The sequence below is a fragment of the Drosophila gunungcola genome, assembly GCF_025200985.1.
Source record: "Drosophila gunungcola strain Sukarami chromosome 2R unlocalized genomic scaffold, Dgunungcola_SK_2 000004F, whole genome shotgun sequence".
Taxonomy (NCBI): domain Eukaryota; kingdom Metazoa; phylum Arthropoda; class Insecta; order Diptera; family Drosophilidae; genus Drosophila; species Drosophila gunungcola.
In genome coordinates this window covers 997,793-1,016,722 of record NW_026453167.1, presented here as the reverse complement: position 1 = coordinate 1,016,722, position 18,930 = coordinate 997,793, and the positions used below count along the sequence as shown (strand labels likewise).

Below are 18,930 nucleotides of genomic sequence, written 5' to 3'. Positions count from 1 at the left end.
TGTTTCAAATGAAAATGGACGACATTGTGATATTTAAATAGCTTAAAAAAATTAAATTTTGAAAAGAAATATTCTTAAGTTTGGAAACGGGTTACAAGATTAAAAAGTCAAGAAAAGGTACCCAAAGTACAAACAAAGAAATTTCTTTATAGATATTATTTTTTTATGTAAGAGAAGTTTGGAGCCTTTAAAATTAAAAATGAAGTATAAAATACACACAAATTTTGTTGGTTAAAATATACCTCAAAATTAAAAAAGGATTTCAGGTGCTTTTGACTTTGTTTATTTTCGTATTTGTTAGTTTTAAAATGAAAACCTTCCAATTAAAACAGCTCCTTTTCATTATATACAGTTGACTTTATTCGTATGCATGTATATTTCGTGTAAGTGTGTATATTTATATTGTTTATTCGCTACAACATTTGTGGCTCCATTGGCGTCGCTGGAAACCGCGCTACAATAATATCTCGTTTCGCATAATAATATATATATAGTACATGCAATCTAGACACAAACTGTTGAGCAAGCCAAACAGCTCGGATTAACTTGGTTAATCGCGTACAAAGGCAAATCATAAAGAACTACTCCTCTCTTCGTTCGATGCGCAGACTTCTAAAGTTATCTTCCAATTTCTTTTTTTTTTTGTTTTTTTTTTTCGCTATAAATAATTTGCGTGAGTACCATATACATCTGTGTGTGTGTGTAAACAATTTTGCCTAGAACCGAAATACAATGCAAATAAGGCAGATTAAACATTTACAATCTAAGTGGGGGCTCTCGACTCGAAGGGATTGGATTGCAGGTATGCGTGGTGTTGTTTGTTTGTTTGTTTGTTGCTGGTGGACAGACAAGGGAAGACGATTAAAAATGAACAAGTTTGTATACCTATATCGTACGAGAATATCGCTATATATAACATATATATACTATAAATATATATGCTTGTGTATAAATTACATAAGTAAAGCGGGTTCTAATCCCCGCGAGCATTCACAATAGTTTTCATCACTCATCTTTTAGTTCGGATGGTGTTCGCTGCCACTGGGACTGCTGTTGGTGTTGTTGGTATTGTTGGTGTTGTTATTGGTGTTGCTGTTGTTATTGTTGTTGTTGCTGGTGGAAGCGTTGGTGCTGCTGGTTCCTGCACTGCTACTGGGCGTCCGCATCATTAGGCGGGACAAGCTGGTATCGCTGAGCGAGTAAATCTCCGGTTCGAAAACCGGTGGACACTCCATGTTGGGATAATCCGGCGTGGCCGCTTTCGAGTCCACAGATCCCGAACTGGACATCTTGGGGGTGGCTGCACTCTCCGATATCGCTGCCCCTGCCGCCTCCAATGGTTCCTCCTCCCTGTCTTTTCGGCTAGCCAGGATTGGAGGCGGCGGAGCTGGTGGGAGAGGCGGCTGCAAGCCCTCGGAGGAGCACAGATTAGTGGTAGAGGTGGTCATGATGCCAGGTCCCCTGTAGCTTCTATACCCCGCCTGATTGTGCGTGGGCAGGGTGATCTGGGTGAAGATCTCCTGATCGCAATCCGGATCCGCACTGCTCGGTGGGGTCACCATTGCCGCCTGCTGCTGCTGCTGCTGATGATGGTGGTGTCCAAAGAGCGTGCGATGCAGGAGCGGCGAGCCCAGGAAACGATTCTCCTTCGAAGGCTTCACCGGCGTACCGCCCGAAATAGAGAGCTTCGAGAAGATGGGAACGGGAGCCGAGTTCTTGCGATGCGCATCATACTTGGTGCCCACAATCTTGTCGCGCAAATCCTGATTGTAAGTCTGGCTCTTCTTAATGCTGCTGCCAGTGCCCATAATGGCCATGCCATTGCCACCGGCTCCTCCATCCAAAGCGTGATTCGATTTGGACTTCTTGTTCAGCGGCAAAGTCATGGTCATTGCATGGCCCGGATTGCAGCCACTTCCGGAGGATCCGCTGGAGTGCTTGGAGAAGGGAAAGCGCCGATCGCTGCTCCACTTGCCCTTGGCTTTCTTCTGATCTGCGCTGGAACTGCTGGAGCTCTTGTGCAGAAAACTGGAGAACTGCAGCTGCTGGGAGCGTAGAAAGTGCTTGGTTTTGCTGCTGGACTGCGTTTGCTGATTGTGCTGCTGCTGCTGATGGATCTGCTGCTGCTGATGAAGATGCTGCTGGTGATGGTGATGATGATGTTGCTCCTGCCTGCTGCTAGAGCTAGTGCTCGGCTCATCCCCGCATATCAGCTCGTAGCCAAAGTCGCGCAGCTTCTGACCCTCCTTGGTCCTGGTCCTCTTGATACTCTCGTCATCCGGCTTGAAGCTAATCTCGTAGTCGGGCGTCTTGGGCAGACTCACGCTCTGAATCTTAGGCAGCTTCTCCAGCGGTTTGGCCACTTGGCTGGCACTGCTCATGGCACTTTGCTGACTGGCCGTTGATTCTGTGCGCGCATGCTTGTGCTTCTCCACGCCCAAATGCACCCGATTGTTGTACATCTCCTGAGCCTCCTCCTCCTGTTTGCGCAGCATCAGATCCTTCAGCGTCACAAAGCCCTGGATGTTGTGGCCATGATCCAATGTGGTGCCCCCACTCATTTTGGGCAGCAGCGCCTTTGACGTGTGGAAATCGAATTCCACCAAATTCGGATTCGAGGCATGCAGAAAGTTGAACGTCGCCTTCTTTAAACTCGATTTGCTGCTGGGACTTTGACTCTGGCTCTGGCTGGGACTCTCATCCGAGCTCTGGGGTTGCAGCGAAGTTGGTGTGGCCGTGGGAGTGGGCGTGGGCGTGGCCGTGGGCGTTGGTGCCGGTGAAGAGGGCGGACCCAAAATCGAGGCGGAAAAGGAGACGGCTGACTCAGTACCACTTACCACTGAACTTCTGCTCGAACTGCGCGATAATTTGGGCCCAACCAAAGGAGGAATCTGTGTGGGCGGCATGGCCGGATCATGGTAGCCCGGTGTATTGGCCCCAATCTGGAGGCCATGATATCCGCCAGGCACCTTCGTGTAGCTCCGATAATTCTCAGTGGGCACGGGTATATCGCTCGACGGTTTCGCCGCACTGTTCTTGAAAGGCCCCATTGTGAATTTGCGCAAAGAGTTGAGGTAACCACGCTCTGGTTTGATCACGGCCGAGGAGGAGGAGGCGGAGGAGGGTGGAGTTCCACCAAGTAGCATCGTAGACATCCCCTCCTTGTTGCCCTGGGGCGAAGGCGTGCTCAGGTTCTTGGCCACCAGGGCATCGCACTCCTCTCCCGAGCTCTCGTTCTCCGAATACAGATCCTTGGCATTCTGACTGCCGCTCGATCCGGTGTTTGGCGGAATCTTAAGCGAGGCCTGGCGCAAAAAGTTCACCCACTGGTTTAGAGCATCCAGGGACTCAGCCGCAAAGTAAAAACTCTTGGCCGTGTGGTAAACCTTGAAGGCATGCGGCTTGGAGTGCACTTCCTTGGCCAAAGAGACCGTGAATCCGGGCAGAAAGATGACCAGACTGGCACTGGTGCTCTGCTTGCTGCTGAATCCATACAGAATCGTGTCTAGCATTACGAAATAGATTCTGGCCCAGTAGGTCACGCCATGGTGATTCTTCTTGCGCCTGTACAGATGACCCTGGATGTCGCCCGTGCTTAGCAGCTTGAGGTTTGTGTTCCTCCGCTTGGCCATCAGGCTGTGCTTCTTGCGTAGGGTCAAGGTGCGTGATTTGCTGGGCGTGTGCAGCTCACTGATCTCCGTGGGATCGATGGGCGTTGTGGGAATGGGTATGGGTATGGGAATGCTGGCCACACTACTGGCTGCCTGCATGCTGGCAGGTTTTGGAGGTGGCGGAGGCACCACTGGCGTCTGTTTTCGGGGTCGCGGCGGAGGCGCCGGTGGCGTGACCAACAGGAACTCCTTCCTGGGTTCAATCGCCGGCGGCGTGTCCGATTCCTCGCCAGAATTGTCATACGCTGGCGTACTGTGACTCTTGTCCAAGCGACCACGACGACCAGCCTGCTGCAGCAGTGCCATATTTTTGGCCTCGGCCAGGGGCAAGTCCTGGCCACGACTGGCCTGATTTATGGCCTCCAGCAGCTCCTCGGCATTCTCCGTCGTGCAGTTGCGCAGCGTTTCCAGGGCATCCTCGTCGCCCTCGTCAGCAAAGGGAATCGGCTCGAAGGTCTCCAGTATGGTGTTCTCCACATTGCACGTGAACTTCTCGTTCTTCACCACATAGTCCTCTTTGGAGTCGAAGCGCACCACCTTGCTCACGCCCGGCTTGTAGCGATCCGCGAGGAATTCGCGCTGCGAACCCTCCGTCAGCTGCTTCAGCTTCCTCACCTCGTGGAACATCCGCTTGGTGTTGTCAATGGAGCTGTCCCCTGCCGCAAGGCCAATGCAAGTGGTGGGCCTAGGCGCAATCTCCAGGCCATAGCCAAAGGATTTCGACTTGTCGCGGATGCTGGGCGACCCAGAATCAGAGATGACCGAGGAGCCGACGCCAGGCTTTCTTTCGTGCCAAGAGGGCACCACCAGATCCGAGTGTTTCAGGCTCAAGAACTCCTCACCGCAGATCGTATTCCTGCGCTGGAGCAGGGCCCTCGGTTTGGGGTAATACAATCGAATCTCACGGGCCGCCGACTTGGGATCCGTGGGCGTGGGTATATCACTGCAGCTAGAGTCGGAATCGGAAGCCGATGACACTGGATGGACAGTAGACTTGATGCTCATCGCCTCTCCTCGCTTCTCGCTGCTTAGGGATTTAGTTGGATCTGACACAGTGCTTCCTATTCCGATTCCCATTCCCATTCCTCCCGTTGCCATTGGCTCTGTGTCCAGAGTTAAGAAAGCTGTCCTGGGACTCGGCATCTGCTCCGCCCAGCGAGCGGCCATGTTCCTCTTCTTGCTGGGCAATCGGTAAGGCTGCATGTAGATCTGGCCAAACATCTTGGTGTGCTTGGGCCGCTTCTTCACCGTGAGCACCACGTCGGGCAGGGCCTCCCTTAAATGCTCCAGCACAGTGCGATGTTGCCAACCGACCACAGTTTGATAGTTGATCTGCACAATCTCGTCGCCATCCTCAATCTTTCCGGAATTATGAGCCGGCGAGTTGTACTTGATGTCCGTGACGCGGTGTATGCCATTGTAGCTGGACTCTATGTTAAAACCCAGTTCGGATTCGCGTTTCTTGAGCGTAACCAAGTTCAGGGAGGCGGGCTGCAGCACCATGGGATCGGAAATGTCCTGGATCACGAAATTGGCCAGATTCTCCAGTCGCTCTGCCGTCTGGCGAATCGCCGGCACAGGCTGGAGGGCAAAGCGATCCCTGTGAGCAATGGTGGCCAGTTCCAGGCCGCATTTGAGCACATTGCCGCAGTACTCGCGGTACATCTCCTGCTTCCTAAACGGCGTTCGCTCCAGACTGCCCACCAGCGGTTTAAGGGTGGCTATTGTCCTGGTTATGTCGTGCAGTATCCGTGTATCGATCTTGGTGCTCTCCGCATGATTCCTCGCCAGCTCGCGATGCAGATTCCCCGCGGCAGTGGCCACATGCAGAGCCATAAACTGCAGATTGTCGTTTTTCAGATGATAGTGCTGAAGTTTTAAAGGTTATCAAAGGGGGTTATCATGAAATATTAGCAAATCAGGGGGCACTCACAAAGTTCCTCAGGTTCTCCACTGCCTCTAGGACGATCTCCTGGTGGCCAATGCGCAGCATGCCCAGATTCTCCAACTCATATGGCCGTATGTTGAGCAGGGCCCTGCCGCCGATCTCCTGCTTGGAGAACTCGTACAAATATCCCTTCATGGACTCATCCAGACCTGGATTAAAAAACGGGAAAACCATAAATTACACATGCTTGGTGAAACCAAAAACCTTGAACAAAGTGGAAATTCTAGTTGTTATACCCTTGCCAGATGGTACTATAATTTCGGTGAGAAGTTTGTAATGAAGTTTAGGAGACATTTCTGACCCTATTAAGTATATATATTCTTGATCAGCAACACTAGAAGAGTCGATATATCTTTGCTTCAAAAAGTTATCTCTCTTCTTTCTACTGCAGGTGGTATATAAGTCGGATCGGAAGACAGTATCATAGAGCTCGCAAAGGAACAATCGTACAAAAAAAATTATAAATTTAATGTTTTGCAATTCATACTAAAACACTCAAAAATATGTTGATGGTTTACTATTTCAATATGATTATTTTATATCATATAGCTGCCATAGGAACGGTCGAAAAATTCAGCCGAAAGTCTCCATGGCATAATTGTTTTCATAAATACATATGTAGTCGCTTTATGGAATATTTAATATTTGCAACAGCTGCAAGGGTATCTAAACTTCGGCTGGCCGAAGGTTGCTTCTTTTCTGGTTGTGTTTGTTGTTGCTTTTTGGGGCAGTGGCTGCGAGATGCACTTTTTTCTCAGCTGCGTTTTCCTTTTGACCTCGAAATGGGTTACCTTTGATCCAGTCGGTGACCTGGTCGGGCGTCCATTCGGCGATGTTGATGTAGGCCATCGCTCTGCGCTGCTGATGATCTGATGATCCTCGCTGGCCGCACCTACGGCATAATTATTGAATCTGTGCTGTGCTGAAAAACACGAACAACGAAGTTTTTATCGGATATTGTTGCGTCTTCTGGTGTGACCGAACTAAGTGTTTAGCTAAATCTCAAATAATGGCAGACCAGCTGGTTGGGCACCTTGCTTATTTATTTAGTGGAGACTGGACCCGAACGGGGACCATCTGTTGATTTAACCGGTTTGACCGGTTCTTTGCCCTAAATAAATTTGGAAATTTTAGTTAATTTATTATCTTAATAGATTAGACTTCTTTAAAATATATGTAAGATTTATCTAACTCACAAGTTTTGAAACCAACTGTTTCATAAGTTTAAGTGTATAGAAAATTCCTAGAAATGTGAAGTCGGCAAATGAAGTACCTAAAGAATTATAACAATTAAAATTGTAAATTGCTAAAAATGGCATGGCAACAATCTTTACCAGCAAAATTAAATCTTTTTAAATGATTTATTCAAAAATCTAAAATTATTCCCTAAAAATCTTTAAAACTTAAGGCATATAATATATTTATTATAGCCTACAAAGTAATTAAAACAGAATTCAAAAGATTTGTTTCAAAATTTTGTTAATGGCCTATGTACTGTTACTCAAAACAGCCGCACAGCTTTTTGCCATTCACACTTTGGAATTCTAAGCCATTCACCTCGCTATCCATAAGTCACAGCAAACAGTGCTTTGCAACACTAAAACAGCTCAAACAGCTGAGCGCATTGAAAAATCGAATTGATTTGCACAAAAACATTCGAATAAATGCCTCAATGACAGCATCAAATGGAGAAAAATAAGCCAATTTACGATCCGCAGCTTCAATGCCTTTCCCATTCAGTAATTGCCCTGTGTCAGCTGGCTGTTTACACTCGAGGAATTCTATATGTATACTACGCGCACACGTTTTTTCAACGCAACGCTTTTAGAATCGAATCAGTCACTTGCTGGGAGAGGGAGAGGCACGACGAAATAATCACCGCGTGTTATTTTCTAATCGCTGCAATTGTTGGCCAACTGCAATCAAAATCGAAATTTCCTGACCGAAATGTCCCAGACGAAACAAATCAAGTTCTACAACCCATCGAGTTCTGCTAGCTCCGACAGGTAACGAACGACTTTTTAATGCCATTAAAAGGCATTAATTCACGCACGGCGAAAAGTAAAGTGTGAAAATCCAACAAAAGTCATTAGAATGTGATACACACACACACAGCGGCATGTGCTCCAATAGTCAGCCATTCATCATCCATCGTGGGGCCTCTAAAACTAAACACGCAATATAAATAAATGCTAGAAAAATGGCATAGGGTCTGCGTTCGCTAACACCACCGTATATAACATGTGATAAACTCAATTTCGATATAGTCGCCGGTTGCATCGGATCGGGAGAGAGAGCGAGACAGAGAGAGTGAGAAAGTTGGCGGGCGAAAGAGCGGGACAGCGTAGCGAACCCCCTGCGAGAACAGTTACAAGCTAGAGATGTACGCGTGAGCAAGTCTTCTTCAATCCAATTCGTCACAAAGCGAAATTTTTACTCACGGACTCGGGAAGTTTCTGTTAAATCGTTGGGAATAGTGGGGTGAATTAAGAGTTAACAATTTTATACTATAAACAGATGATGCCATATAAATTATAGAGTTTTCATAAAACTGTATGTAGTTCAATTATCCAAAACTTTTACTTTCCAATATACATTTTTCAAAGCTCAAAAAATTATAAATACAGTTGTTCTAAAATAGAAAACATTAATTTATTTTCATTGTTTTATCTAAAACTCACGACACGCGCCCATCTCTGAGTGAAGGCAGGCGACAACAACAACAACCGTGCTGTGACGACGCCGGCAGAGGCGAAAGCAGCGCAGCTTTTTAACCTTAGCGCTGCCTTAACACTTTTTATTTTCATTCAATCCCCAAACGCCGCTCACCTCACACCGACACTGAATTACTTTGTTTTATTAGTTATCGAGTAAAGATAGGCCGCAACGCAAAAGGCGGACCATCCTCGCAGTGAAGGAAATAAAAGCTTTGAATCACATGCGAATCCGCGCCGCCGACGATTCGCGTGAGCGTATTTTTGTGAAGTGAGTGACCCATTTTGCGGATTAGCCTCGCCGGCTGAGGTTCTCAGTTCTCACGCCCACAGAAGCGGGCTAAAATGAGCAGCATCACGTTTTTGTGCAGCAAGTCGGCCCACAACAGCAACAATAATAATAACAGCATCAAGAGCAGTAGTGATGTGCCAAAATCAGCATTTGCAGCCGCATCCGCCGGTTTACTAACCATCGCTAGCCACCAGCAACAACAACAGCAGCAGCAACATCTACAACAACAACAGCATCTCCAGCAGTCAAAGGTTAAGGCTACAGCAGCCAAAACCAATGGTCACATGTAATTCATTGCATTTTTCTCATATTTAACGTAACAAATAACCAAAGCAATCGAAATCGAAATCCCATTTAAAAACATATACATTTGTGCATGAGTATCTGTGTGTGAGTGCGTTGTTTTTGTTGTGTCATTTACCGCCATTCTAATTGTTTTGGTGTTGTTTGTCCAGTACACTCTCTCCCTCTCTTTTTTTTGCCTCGTCTCTGTTGTCAGTGTTTAATTAACGTTCGCGTTTTGTGTGTTAACATTGTTTATCGAGTCTGCGGTGCGGCAAATAACAACAAATAATAAAGAAAAGACGATAGCGTCAGCAAGTGCGCTCTCAAAATGTCCAACATGGCTGCGATCACAGAAGCCACGTCTATCGGTTTGTTTGCCAAATCCAGTTCTTCTCCATTCCTTTTAATCCTTCATCCATTCATCTCCCCCTGGAATGCCTGCTGTCCTTGTCCTACCTGGATGGCCATAACCTGTTGTTCCTTTTCGGCCAGAGCGCAGCACACGTGGCAAACGCGGCGCTCTCTTCCTTTCCTCTCTCTCTTCTTGGTGTGCAAAAACTACAAAAAACTATAAATATGTTGAGGAATCTCTGACTCTGGCGTCACTAGATTATTGGCCCTGCACTGAGAAAAAAACTTGTATATTATATTTTCAAGCCTGTTAAGGTATTACTTCTAGTTAATTAAAAAAAAAATAGTTCAGTTAATATTCTCCAACACATTACTCTTAAAAATCATTATATTGTATATTCGTTTCTGAAATATAAAAACATTTTTCCGAACCGTTTTGTACAAATTCAAATCGGTCTTTAAACAAATTTTTTAATTTTGATATGTGAATATTATTAAATAGATATGAGTTTAATATTTGTTTTAATAAGACAGCATATTAGACTAAAACATTGAGTAAATTCCTTTGTAAACAAAAACCATTGGCTTAAAAAACTAATTATTCACTTTGAATGTTGATATTTTAAAAGTTATAAATACTGGATTCAAATTAATCAACATACCACATCCATTTTTTCTTCCCGTGTGCTCTGTATTTCTTTTTGGCACAGTAACCAGGGAATACAGAGAAAGGCGGAGAGAGAGTGCAACGAACGGGCCTACGCATCCAAAAGATGGACCGTCTGGCAATGCTTTGTATGCCTGCTCCTGGGTACCTCCCAGAAATATATATAACTTGTTTTTGTATTTGGCACAATGTAGTGGTATTATTTTAATGGCTTAATATGGCCGGAAAAACTTTTCGGTTACTCACGAATCGTGAGGGTCACGTCAGCATTCTGCAGCGCACATGGCGGAAATATCCAAACGTAACACTTCCATATGCATATGCAAATATTAATGATATGGCACATTATTGAAACTAGGGTGTGTCACGTTTCTAATTTTACAACTGAAAATTATAATATTTTCCATAACTTTTATGAACTGATCTTGTATATCATCAATATTTTCCAAATTTATTTATTTTTCACTAATTGGTATAGAGATACCTAAAATGTGCCACCCTGATACTCATTTCGTGTTTCACAAAAAAAGGCGAAACTGCTATATCAAATTACTGCATTTTCATGCAATATTTTCTCCAGACCCACATTTCTGATTATCTGTTATCATTCGTTCATACAACAATTAAACTTATAATTTTATCTATGTTATTTTCTATTACACTCAATAAAAGCCTTAAGTAACTAGGTATATTTATAGAACTTATTGAACAGTTGATTAATTTCTGCGTAGGCGATATCTCTGGTATCATGCGCTTGTGTGGGTTAAGAAAATAGTGGAGCGGGGGAGGGGTTCCTAAAAGTAGAGTAGGTCAGTGAGTATACTGCATCCTTGAACTCACAACTTTAAGCTTGCGTTGCAATACACCTGCCCTGAAGAAATTTCACTAACAAAATCAGTACTCTGTATTTCAGTACCGTCCAAAATATTTGAAATTATTGTGAAGTTAATCAGTGGCCGGTGATAAAAGCGTTATCGTGGCTTGGCTAATCACAGAATTCCATTTATTTTAGTTGAACTCAACGTCATTGTTTGGTGGGAGATTAAAATTCGGTAATTGCCAACTAATCTAGGTACATACACTCATTGCAGCGATGACCGTTCTGATGTCACTGAGCCACTCTATGTGGATCCATATGCCGAGCTGGGTAATGGCCTTCCCGGAGATCTTAACTGTTGCCCGGCCTCGCCCACCACAGTACCTGCGAAACCCTCGCTAGAGTCGCCTCTGAAACGCTCCGGCAGGAGGCAACGCACCACATCTATTGGCAATCAGACCACCACCGCGAATCCGTCCGAATGCATCATACGCGCAAACAATCGCACGATCTACACGGCCGGACGTCCGCCGTGGTACAATTGTGCTGGACAGCAGGTAGAGCCCTTTGTCATAGGTGAGATTATAATGTAATTAAACCTATTACTGTAGCTTCTAATATCTTGCATCTTCTTCAGGAATCTGCGGAGGAAGTGCTTCTGGCAAGACCACCGTTGCCGAGAAAATCATCGAGAGCCTGGATGTTCCCTGGGTGACTCTATTATCCATGGACTGTTTCTACAAGGTAGAACAACATTGAGTTTAAAGGCATACCGAAACCCATTAAAGTATTTACTCTATAGATCTTAAATGAGAAACAGCATGAGCAGGCACTGATCAACGAATACAACTTTGATCACCCTGATGCCTTTGACATCGAACTGCTGCTAGATGTGCTGACCAAACTGAAGGAGGGCCGCAAGGTTGAGGTTCCTGTCTACAATTTTGTGACACATGGCCGTGAGAGCCAAACGAAGACCATGTATGGGGCCAACGTGATCATCTTCGAGGGCATTCTCACTTTCCACAGCCCAGAGGTGCTTAAACTGTTGGATATGAAGATCTTTGTGGACACAGATCCTGATATTCGCTTGGCCAGGAGGTTAAAAAGGTTACTGGATGGATCTACCTATGCCTTACTTGATTTTAACAGGAAATGACAATTGCAGGGACATCTCACAGCGCGGACGCGACCTTAGGGGCGTACTTAAGCAATACCTGAATATGGTGAAGCCCTCATATTGCAATTATATAGCTCCAACCATGGCCCATGCGGACATTATTGTGCCTCGTGGAGGCGAAAACAAGGTTGCCATCCATCTCATCGTGCAGCACGTGCACACACAACTTCAGCTGGTAAGGTTTACGGAAAGATACTTATAAACTAATCTAAATATTCGTTCAATCTTCTATCAGCGCGGATTTAAACTTCGCGAAACTCTAGCCAACTCCTACAAGGACCAGCCCATGCCACATTCTCTGCACCTGCTGCATCCCACCCCACAGATTAAGGGCCTGCACACATTTATCCGCTGCCGGAATACATCCCGCGATGAGTTCATCTTCTACTCAAAGCGCCTCATCCGGCTGGTCATCGAGTTTGCACTGAGCCTGTTTCCCTTCAAGACAACCACCGTGGAAACGCCTCAGGGTGTTCTTTATGAGGGCAAGCGCATGGAGTCGCGGAAAATCTGTGGTGTTTCCATTCTCCGAGCTGGCGAAACCATGGAGCAGGCGGTGTGCGATGTGTGCAAGGACATTCGCATCGGGAAGATCCTCATCCAGACAAATCTTAAGACCGGCGAGCCGGAGCTTTACTACCTGAGGCTGCCCAAAGACATAAAAGACTACAAGGTGATACTAATGGACGCCACCGTGGCCACCGGAGCGGCGGCCATGATGGCCATTCGGGTGCTGCTGGATCACGACGTGCCCGAGGACAACATTATCCTGGCCTCGCTGCTGATGGCCGAGATCGGTGTACACTCCATTGCCTATGCCTTCCCAAAGGTGAGAAAAGCATTGGTGTCTTAAAAATATGTTCTTTGACCTTCGTTTTATGCAGGTGAAAATTGTTACTTCCGCTCTGGATCCGGAGATTAATAGTAAGTTTTATGTTATACCCGGCATTGGTAACTTTGGCGATCGCTACTTTGGCACGGAACCCTCTGATGAATACTGAGGAGATCCGGGCCAACCCACATCCACACTACACACTATTGGAACCATCATGTTTCTAATGTATCCTAGGTTAAGTCCAAAAGCGTTACTTAAATTATGAATTCGGAACGAGATGCTGTTTTATTGGAGTAGAAACCGCACAAGCAGCTGTGTGAGAAAGGCTAGACTTCCCACCACCAGGGCAATGCCCACATAGCGTTGGATCAGTTTTTCCCGACTTCTGGTTAGGATCTGCACCTCCTCCGTTCCCTCCAGCTTATTTGCACATCTAGTCCAGTCCCGTTCGTCGTCCAAAATCTCGCCCACCATGCTGAACTTGCTGGCGCTGGTGATTCGCACATGGACACGAGTGCCCAGGAGATTTTCCCGCATGGGCAGCAACACCTGCTCGTAGCTCTTGTTGTGGCCCACATAATGAAGCTTGTCGTGGGAAACTTCCGTGACCAGAACGGTGTATATTTCACCCGTCCTATTTGCATAAGGTTCATAGCTGTAGAAGAGATCCGTGAGCCGTTTAGTTCGCTTCTTCACCAGATTCGCCGGTATGCGCTCCATTTTGGCAGCAGGTGTGCCTGGACGAGGGAAGAACTGATTGATGAACAGGCTGGGGAACTGGTACTTGGCGCACAGGGTCATTGTCTCCTCGAAATCAGCTTCGGTCTCTGTGGGAAATCCGCAAATAATGTCTGTGGCGATGGTGACGCCAGGAACTCGTTTCCTAAGGAAGTCAACCACGTGCTCGAAGTCCTGGCGGCAGTACTCCCGCTTCATCTCGCCTAGGACAGAGTCGCTTCCACTCTGTAAACAGATGCAAGAAGTGGTTAGACTTAGAGGTACACAGAAATCTATAATTAAATCCTGACCTGCACGGGAACATGCAAAAAAGAATAGACCCTTGGGTGTTGCAGCACTTTGGCCACTTCTTCCAGGTGCTCCAGGATGTAGGGGGGATTGGTCATGCCCACGCGCAGCATGCAGTGCTCGGGTATCACTTCCACCAGCTGCCAGAGCAGTTCCGGCAGCGAGTTGCCTATATCGCGACCATAAGCTCCAGTATCCTCGGACGTAAGCCAGATCTCGCAGCAGCCTTCGGCAAAGGATTGGCGGGCGCGCTCCACCACCTCCTCGGGTGGATAGCTGGCCAGATCGCCGCGGGCGTGCTTGGTCTTGCAATAGGTGCACTGATTCAAGCAGCCTGAGTTGATGGATATGATCTCGATCAGCGGATTCTTGCGGACCTTGGGCAGCGAGAGTGAAGCTCCGGCCAGACGACGGCCATGCACCTTCTTCTTGTTTTGCAACAGCTGCACACTGTGTCCTTTTAGGGTTTCCTCCACGACCTCAACCACGCGATCAATCTGCTGGACACCAATTACGGAAAGGCCGCTCAGGTAGTCGGATTTGGGAGCTCCCTGGGGCACGCAGCCGGCAACCACAACATGCTTGCCATTTCGCATGCCCGACTCGATCTCGTTGCGAAACGTGTCTTCCGAGGGATTCTTCACCGTGCAGCTGTTGAGCAGCCACAGATCCGCCTCCTCCTTGCCGCTTAATCTGTAGCCATAGGCGGCCAGTTGCCCGGCCATGTACTCCGAGTCCGAGTTGTTGTGGGCACAGCCCCATGTTTTGACGAACACCTTTTGGGTGCCGGGAATGACACTCTCGTGAATTGTGGGCTTTGGTCTCTCCACCTCCTCATCAGTTTCTAGCCGGATTGGCGTGCGTTTCTTGGCGCGCACAGTCACGTTTTTCTTGTTTTCATAACGCTCCCGCGGCTTCACATCGTCGGCGGATATCAGGTCCTCAATGTCATCCACGTCGTTGCCCGGCAGATCCTGTCCAAGGTGGTACATCTTTGGTTTTGAAGGCGATTCCCAAATCCAAGACACATGTGCAACACGTTCAGCTGTTTACATTTGTGCTGCTTCTTCATAAGTTCGGCAGTGTTGGAAAATGCGAGCAGGGTACTCATAGGTGGAATCGATAACAGGCTCGGCTATAACGACAAAAATACCCTGGTCACTAAATTTATTAAATAAGTTCAATAAGTAACATTTTTTAAATACTTGTTTTCGGTTTTTATCACCCCTTTGAATTGCACTACCTATAATTTTAATAACATTTGTTTCAAAATTTATAAATAAATACGTATTTTGCTACATAAGTATTATTTATACTTCGCATCCTTTACCTACAAAATTTAACAAGTTGTTTGAGTTTTATAGTATACATTAAAAAAAAACACTAGAAAAAATAGAGTCATAGTCCTACCTTCATTAATAGAGATTTTTAACATGTAAAGGAAATATGGCTCCAAAACTAGTTAAATTAATTTTCAATTTCTGTTTCTGTTGTCTCATTCTACCAAAGTTAAAATAAAATAGTTTAAAATGTTAAACGTTTCCATTTAAGGTTGACAGAGTAATTTTTATAGAAAAGAAGTCTACAATCTGCTTTACATACATATAGGTAAATGTCATGTAACAGATTTTAAAATCGAGTAAATTCTTCGCCTAACTTTTTAATGAAGTTCATGAACTTATTTACTTTTATTTCTTTTTATATATTTAATCAAAGTCAGAGACCGCCAAAAATTATTGTTCGCGTTTTTTTAATCAAAAACTTAATCACTTAAAGTCGACAAACAAAAAAATGAGAAACGCCATAATGAGCTGCTTCGGTTTTTCTATTCATTTAGAAGATTTTTATTTTTTTTTAATATACTTATTGATAATGATTTTTATTTTTAAGCAACAGCGAGCGGTGTGCCATTTCGAATATGCCCGAGCTTTTGCGGCCCGTGCACCCTACTGTGTAGACACACAGTTATCAGTGCGCTATCAGCGGGAACGTTTTCAGTTTCAATCTGCTCCAGACCGCCGCCAAAGCAGCTTGTAAAAGCACAATCCCTCGCTAGCCATGATTACGATTAAATGTAAAGACACGGATCTGGATCCGCTACCGATCAAGGTTAGACCATGACCCCTTCAAAATTAAGATTAATATTTTGAATGACAAACTAAAAATAACCCCAAATAGATTGGGATTATTGGCGGTTCGGGACTAGACGATCCGGACATCTTGGAACAGCGCCAGGAGCGAGTGGTGGAGACACCATACGGCGAACCCTCTGATGCACTGATCGAGGGCGAGATCAATGGCGTGCAGTGTGTGCTCCTGGCGCGACATGGGCGCAAGCACGACATCATGCCCTCCAATGTCAACTACCGGGCCAACATTTGGGCTCTGCGCGACGTGGGCTGCACCCACTTGATTGTGTCCACCGCCTGCGGCTCCCTGCGTGAGGACATCAAGCCGGGAAATTTGGTGGTGCCGCACGACTTCATCGACAGGACCACCAAACGGCTGCAGACCTTCTACGACGGCAAGGCCCAGAGTCCACGTGGTGTTTGCCACCTGCCCATGTTTCCGGCCTTCAGCGAACGCACCCGCAACATTCTGCTCGAGGCGGCCAAGGAGCTGGATATTCCCACTCACCAGAAGGCCACTATTGTCACGATTGAGGGGCCGCGGTTCTCCTCGCGTTCCGAGAGCCAAATGTTCCGCCAGTGGGGCGGTGACCTCATAAACATGACCACGTGCCCAGAGGTGGTGCTGGCCAAGGAGGCGGGTCTGCTCTACGGATCAGTGGCCATTGCCACCGACTACGACTGCTGGCGCATGGGATGTGAGGGTGTCAATGTGCAGGATGTCCTGCGAACCTTTGCCGAGAACGTGATTAAGGTGAAGAAGATCCTGGTCAATGCAGTGGGTCGAATTGCCAAGGAGGACTGGTCCGAGGACATACTTAATGCCAAGGTGGGCGGTTGTATAAATACACACACATTCAGATACATCATTTATATTCCCTTACAGCAATGCGTTTGCAACAACACCATGTCGGGAGCCATGTGACGTTTTATAAAACTATGCCATGAAATAACCGAAGAAACGCTGATTCGCCGCAAGTTGTATGTACCACCGTTCTACCAACAGTTTCACAGAAAGCGTGGACCCAAAGTTCACTCCATATCCATTAAATACGAGCTCGATCCCGAGGACAAGAGGCACCCGGTTAAAATTCCATTCAAATGTGAGACTGTAACGTCAGCCACAGCGTCGCAGTAAAAAAAAAATATACATATGTAACTAACAAACATTTCCTTAACCAAATGCAAACTATTTCTAAACAACTGTGTGAAAATTGGGACATTTAAAAGTTCACATTTATATTAATTACATAGAGTTGCGTCTTTAAAATTAAAATTGGAATTCGATGGCGCGCACTGCCTTTACGGACACTTGCGCTCCACTTGGCTTTTGCCGGCCTCCTCGTACTCCTGCGACGATATCCACATCTGTTGGAAGGTGCCTATGCTGGCCAGAATGGAGCCGCCGATCCAGGCTCCGAATCTTCGCTCCACGCTGCCGTTAGCGGAAATCATTTTCAGGCGCGTGTTAGAGGGAGCACGCAGCTGCAGATCGCGATTCAGTCGCTCAGGGAAACCTTGGAGTAGAGTATTGCCACCTGAGAAGACAATTTGTATGTTTAGCTGTGAGAAAAACTACTTAGGATGAATGTATAAACCTACCAGTAACTACCACCGACCCAAACAGCGAAAGTCGTACATCCGCATCGCACATGCCCACGCTGGTGGACGCCAGTTGGCCAGCACCCAGCATGGCATTGTCGAATAGACTCTCGGCTATTTTGAAGCGCTCTGAGCCAAAGTCCTGGTGATAGCCATTGGGGAACTCATAGTGCACCGTTGGTATCTGGGCAGCCACTCGTTCGTCGAAGGGATTTTCGAGGACCTGCAGCACGTTCATTTGGAAGTCCTGCATCATCAGCTGTTGCATGTAGTTCTGCCACGACTGCGTGAGGTTCTCAGGCAGCTTGCGAAGCGTAAAGCGTCCGTTGTCGCGCTCCTTTACCACATCCTTTGAGGCGATCTTGTACACCGGCGACAAATCGATGCCGTGCTTCTCCAGATGTTGGCGGCATTGCCGAGAGAGGAAGTCGCCACCTAACGGTGACTTGACCACCGCCTGCGACAGGACATAGCCCTCGTGGACGGGCACGGCCGAGGTATGGGTGGCTCCGCTGTCCACAACCAATGCTGTGGCCCTCCCACTGGAAAAGGCGGCCAGGACAGCGTTTTTCACCAGAAAGAAGGCCGGAACGTTGTACTTCTCGAACATCAACTCGGTCAGCTTCTCTCGGTTGTTGCGCACATTCCATGAGGCCTCGGAAAAAAGCACCGGGTGGTATTCCGGCTCCGACTGGATAACATTGGCGTAGGCGTAATCGATCACCTTCTCAAACAAGTCCCAGTTGTCAATCATGCCGTCCTTCATGTAGGTCTGCACTTCCATCTGGGATCGTGGCACATTCACGTAATTGGTGTCCACATAGAACTTGCGCTGGTCAGCATCTGGAGGGGATTACTTTTTGGTTAAGGGGTTATCCATAAAGATTTAAACGGATGATCTTACTATTTGGCGTGGCATTGTTGTCCGTCTTGGTCTCTGGATCGAGATTGGTCTCCGGAGCTGCTCCAATCCCCACAACCGAGGGAATCTCCGCCTTGGGCGAATCCTCCTGCGCGTAGCCCACTCGCAGGGAGTGGTGACCGGGATCAAAGACCAGGGCGCCGATCTCATCGCCGCCATATAACATGGTGCCGCCACTCATTTTGGCGCCTTGAAAATGCTTTTCCTTGCTATTTGTTCAAGATATTCGCCAAAATCTTTCAGTCTGTGTATATTTTGCGGCTTTTTTCACGACGCTTGTTCCTTGCTGGTGATGGCCCAATAAGCTATCGATTGTTCTTATCGATGTTTCTGTGACTCAGTGCTGCCAGTCTATCCAATTTCAAGCTAGATCTGGCTATATATCTCATCAGGTTTATAAAATAACTCCACAATTCTAGCATAATTTTTAGACAAGCACATTTACTAGATTTTATAGATTTAGTGCTCAATTTAATTGGTTAAAAGCCAGC

The 18,930-nt window shown here is 46.6% G+C and overlaps 5 protein-coding genes across 8 annotated transcripts; 2 read left to right on the top strand and 3 right to left on the bottom strand.

Moving 5' to 3' along the window:
• Nucleotides 1-336: 336 nt before the first annotated feature.
• On the bottom strand, nt 337-6,602 carry LOC128253963 (uncharacterized). The gene is made up of 3 exons (XM_052982697.1): nt 6,411-6,602; nt 5,605-5,768; nt 337-5,540 (listed from the first exon to the last, which is right to left on the bottom strand). Exons 1-3 carry the CDS (start codon nt 6,466-6,468, stop codon nt 1,017-1,019), a joined length of 4,746 nt encoding a protein of 1,581 aa, XP_052838657.1. The 5' UTR covers nt 6,469-6,602; the 3' UTR covers nt 337-1,016.
• Nucleotides 6,603-7,209: 607 nt separating this feature from the next.
• On the top strand, nt 7,210-13,033 carry LOC128253966 (uridine-cytidine kinase-like 1). 4 transcript variants are annotated; one of them, XM_052982707.1, is made up of 8 exons: nt 7,210-7,625; nt 8,326-8,911; nt 11,020-11,321; nt 11,383-11,489; nt 11,548-11,855; nt 11,914-12,100; nt 12,161-12,754; nt 12,810-13,033. In XM_052982707.1, the coding sequence occupies exons 2-8, from the start codon at nt 8,679-8,681 to the stop codon at nt 12,924-12,926; spliced, it is 1,848 nt and encodes a 615-aa protein (XP_052838667.1). In that variant the 5' UTR covers nt 7,210-7,625; nt 8,326-8,678; the 3' UTR covers nt 12,927-13,033. The 4 variants fall into 4 exon arrangements, with proteins under 4 accessions (XP_052838667.1, XP_052838670.1, XP_052838669.1 ...); XM_052982710.1 differs by having other exon boundaries at nt 7,212-7,625; nt 8,483-8,604; XM_052982709.1 differs by having other exon boundaries at nt 7,212-7,625; nt 8,326-8,604.
• Nucleotides 13,015-14,875, bottom strand: LOC128253967 (threonylcarbamoyladenosine tRNA methylthiotransferase). The gene is made up of 2 exons (XM_052982711.1): nt 13,789-14,875; nt 13,015-13,723 (listed from the first exon to the last, which is right to left on the bottom strand). Exons 1-2 carry the CDS (start codon nt 14,776-14,778, stop codon nt 13,046-13,048), a joined length of 1,668 nt encoding a protein of 555 aa, XP_052838671.1. The 5' UTR covers nt 14,779-14,875; the 3' UTR covers nt 13,015-13,045.
• An 859-nt stretch (nt 14,876-15,734) lies between these two features.
• On the top strand, nt 15,735-17,118 carry LOC128253976 (S-methyl-5'-thioadenosine phosphorylase). Its single transcript, XM_052982729.1, has 3 exons — nt 15,735-15,895; nt 15,965-16,744; nt 16,802-17,118. The coding sequence occupies exons 1-3, from the start codon at nt 15,845-15,847 to the stop codon at nt 16,838-16,840; spliced, it is 870 nt and encodes a 289-aa protein (XP_052838689.1). The 5' UTR covers nt 15,735-15,844; the 3' UTR covers nt 16,841-17,118.
• Nucleotides 17,117-18,739, bottom strand: LOC128253972 (actin-like protein 6B). The gene is made up of 3 exons (XM_052982722.1): nt 18,422-18,739; nt 17,518-18,360; nt 17,117-17,453 (listed from the first exon to the last, which is right to left on the bottom strand). Exons 1-3 carry the CDS (start codon nt 18,618-18,620, stop codon nt 17,218-17,220), a joined length of 1,278 nt encoding a protein of 425 aa, XP_052838682.1. The 5' UTR covers nt 18,621-18,739; the 3' UTR covers nt 17,117-17,217.
• Between the last annotated feature and the right edge of the window lie 191 nt (nt 18,740-18,930).